Source organism: Eutrema salsugineum, unplaced genomic scaffold (assembly GCF_000478725.1).
Source record: "Eutrema salsugineum unplaced genomic scaffold, Eutsalg1_0 scaffold_1, whole genome shotgun sequence".
NCBI lineage: Eukaryota > Viridiplantae > Streptophyta > Magnoliopsida > Brassicales > Brassicaceae > Eutrema > Eutrema salsugineum.
In genome coordinates, this window is record NW_006256909.1 from 944,535 (window position 1) to 948,005 (window position 3,471).

The 3,471-nt window shown below is 40.9% G+C and overlaps 1 protein-coding gene across 1 annotated transcript; it reads right to left on the reverse strand.

The window, feature by feature from the left end:
* Positions 1–1,198: 1,198 nt before the first annotated feature.
* On the reverse strand, positions 1,199–3,197 carry LOC18030111 (protein SHORT-ROOT). The gene has a single exon (XM_006411801.2). It carries the CDS (start codon positions 3,115–3,117, stop codon positions 1,513–1,515), a length of 1,605 nt encoding a protein of 534 aa, XP_006411864.1. The 5' UTR covers positions 3,118–3,197; the 3' UTR covers positions 1,199–1,512.
* Positions 3,198–3,471: the final 274 nt, after the last annotated feature.

Consider the following 3,471-nt stretch of genomic DNA (forward strand, 5'->3'; position numbering starts at 1 on the left):
AAACAAGAAAACAGACCAAAAGAAGCTAGATTTTTTTATAAAAAGATTAGCTTAAAAAGCGAAGCTAAAGATCGTACCAATATTAACATGGGGGAGGCAAAAGCCTCATCAAAAGATGCAGGGAGAGAGTGAGTTGTAGTGAAACCAGCCACATATCTCAAAAGCAGTTCCCACTACTTTTTTCATCTTTTTTATTTTTCTCAGATTCAAAAATCTAGATATGTAAATGTTGGTATCAATGGATTAACTATTTATTTCAATTATTTACTTTTTATGGGCTGCTTTCTAATTAAAAACATGATGGGTAAGGGGGGCCATGAACATTCTTAGGTATATGCATGTGTAATCCATTGAAGACATAATATATGTATACATACATATATGTGTGAATCAAATAAAAGACTGGTCCCTTTTATCTCTTTTATAAAGCAAAAGTTGAAAGATCCATTATTAAAAAGCCAAAATAAATAAATGGTTTACACTTCACAAGAACGACAAATGATGAATGAGTATCATGTTGTGAGTAATCGTCGTGTATGTAAGTTGAATTATTTTCCTGTAACAATAGATACCCCTCACGCATCAGAATGTGAACCGTAAAACTAAGTCTTTTGTTTTATTTCTTTCAAAAACAACACTTTAGCCATTAAAAAAAGGTAGTGTTCCTTAAACGTAAAATTACTTGCATTGCATGTAAATATATATATTTAGCCGGTTGCGAGTTGCCACTAGTAATTCTAAAGTGACTGCTGCATATTAGATACCATCGAAATTCAAATGTTCTAAGTTTGTTTATGTTTATAAGACCAAAATGTTTATACATATTCAGAAGCGTGCAGGGCACTAGAGCTGCATTTACGAGATTCCAACGAAGAGATTCCTCAAACAAAGTAGCTGTCCCAAGATTCTATATACATACAAGAACCAAGTTGAAGTGAAGTCGTGAACCAGCTCTCTCATTGACTCAAAATGCTTTGATTAGAAACATGTAGTGATTATGTATAACTCGATATGATTAGTAATAATTCTTGTTGAGTTTGAAGAGTTATCGCTAGTTTATTAATTTAAATTTATCATTCCCTACATCCATATGATTTCCAGTTAATCGATCATCCAATGTAACAGTAACTATTTACGCGCTCACATATTGGAAAATAAATCAACGTTATGGTCAAGAGCTTCTAGCAAGTGTATGAAAAATAAAAACTTCATTAATTATAAAGGAAAATAAAACCCTACACTTAATTAAGCATAAACCAAAGTAATCACAAATTTAATTCCAAAAAGATATATAGAAGAAAAACAGACCAAGAAAAGAAGAAAAATCAATCCTCCTCAATGACCATAATTTAATTAGTCCTATTTCCAAAAGAAAATTCGAAATTATGAACTCATCATCATCATATCGTTAACTCTTCAATCTCAAAACCGATCATCAAACATCACCACACGTGTAAAACCATCTCAAGCAAAAAGCGCGCGTGCGAATATATTAAAAAAAAAACAATCCTTTTACGTTGGCCGCCACGCACTAGCCCAAACCACCGGCTGATCTCTCCAACAAAGGAATATTCCGGCGGCATCAGAGCACTGTACCATCGACCAAACTCCTTCTTTATATCTCCTCAACAAAGCTCTGACGTCATCCGCCACCTCATCACTATACCCCACCGCTCCAAACCCACCGTTCCTCATCCTCCTCGACCACTTCCTCGCCGTCTCTCTCCTCTCCGTCGAATCCGACGGCTCACAAGCCACCAAATCAACGATCGCACGCCCCGCCGCACGCTCTAGCATCAACCTCTCGTTGCTCGTCCTCGGAAAACTCTCTTCCAAAGACTCGAAGCAAACCCTAGACCAACGCAAACATTCTCCAAACCCTCTCAAGAACTGATCATCATCAAAACCTTCTTGTTCTTCTCCTGCAAGATCAGCTTCTTCTTCGACGACGGTGAAAATCCTCGGCCTTAGCCGTCGGAAATTCGATATCACAGCGTTTCTAGGGTTTCCACGAGGCGCGATCCCATGCATCGTGCCTACGCAGTTGACCGCTAAGACCTCGTCTGATTTGATATCGAGTTCGTTGAGATCAAACTCGGATAAATCTCCAACGTGATGGATAATGCTGAATTTAAAAGGAACTCCCATGAGCCTAGCGAACTTCTCCATTCGGTTTCCGATCTCTTTCATCATCCGATGCGACGCCGTTTGATCGTTGACGAATTTGTTGGCCACGACCACTGTGGTTAGTCTTAGGTGAGGCGTGTCGTCTGACCTCGTGGCTAAGGCTTCTAGAAGAGTCGGCCATTGAGTGCAAAACGTGGAGCTTATGTCAACGATATGGATCTTTGCCTCTCCGTCTACTGCTTCCAAGATCGCTCCGTTTGCCGCCACGTGTCCAAACGTGGCCCACGGGCTAACTTCTTGGAACTTGAGGACAGTCTTGCGCGTTGACTCGAAGGAGCAAGTCTTCTCTGTGGCTGCAGCGGTTACCATGGTTCGGTAGCAACGTTCGCCAGAGCCGGTCATGCGGTTGAAGAGAGCTTGGAGGAAGTAAGAAGCGAGTTTTTGCTCGGTGTCTCCGTACGGAGAAGAGAGCTCGTTGAGCGTCCAGAGGATTTGCTGCGCACGTGCGGTGTCTTTGTCGGAGAAGGCACGTGCGGCTTCGAGGAGGATCGAGTCAGCCCACTTGGCATTGGCTGAGAAGTCGAACGAAGGAGGAGTCTGAGGGATGGAGAAAGCGGAAGGGTCATTGTGGTGCCCGGAGGAGGAGTACGGTGAGGCTAAGGCGGCGGAGGGGGCTGCGGCGGTGGAGGAAGGGGTTGATGACGTGGCGGGATGGTATTGGATGGGAGTAGTGAAAGGAGAGTAGTAATTAGGATTGTGGTGATGGTTGTGATGAGAGGAAGAAGAGGAAAGGTCTTCTTCATCCATGAAAAAGTTGAAGCATTCTTCGACGACGTCGTTTTGTGGGAAGTTGTTGTGACTGTAGTGATAAGCAGTTTGTGGAGAGCCAGTAGTGGTGGTGGAGGTTCTGCTTAACGAAGATTGATTTGTAATGATACTATCGGATTGTTGTTGTTGTTGGAGACTGACTAGTCTAAAGAGAGTATCCATAATTTTTTTTTTAATGAATAAGAAAATGAATAGAGGACAGAGAATAGAAGGGAGACCCACAATATCTAAGATTTAATACTTTGTTGTGTATATTGCATCAGCATCATGTGTTGTTGTGTATATATATATATTTTTTACTTTTGTTATCTCGGTGGGAGTGGGTGAATCTTTGATGAATATGAGTTGTAGAGAATGGGTTTGGTGATTTGCAAGTTTTTATTAGTAATTTAAAGAAAGAATGGGGCATTAAAAGAGGAGTTTTTTCAGGCATCGAATTGTTGTCCCATGTTGGACTTAACAGATTGTTTGAATCTAATTGGGTTTAGTGAAAACATAATTAGAGAGAGAGGATAC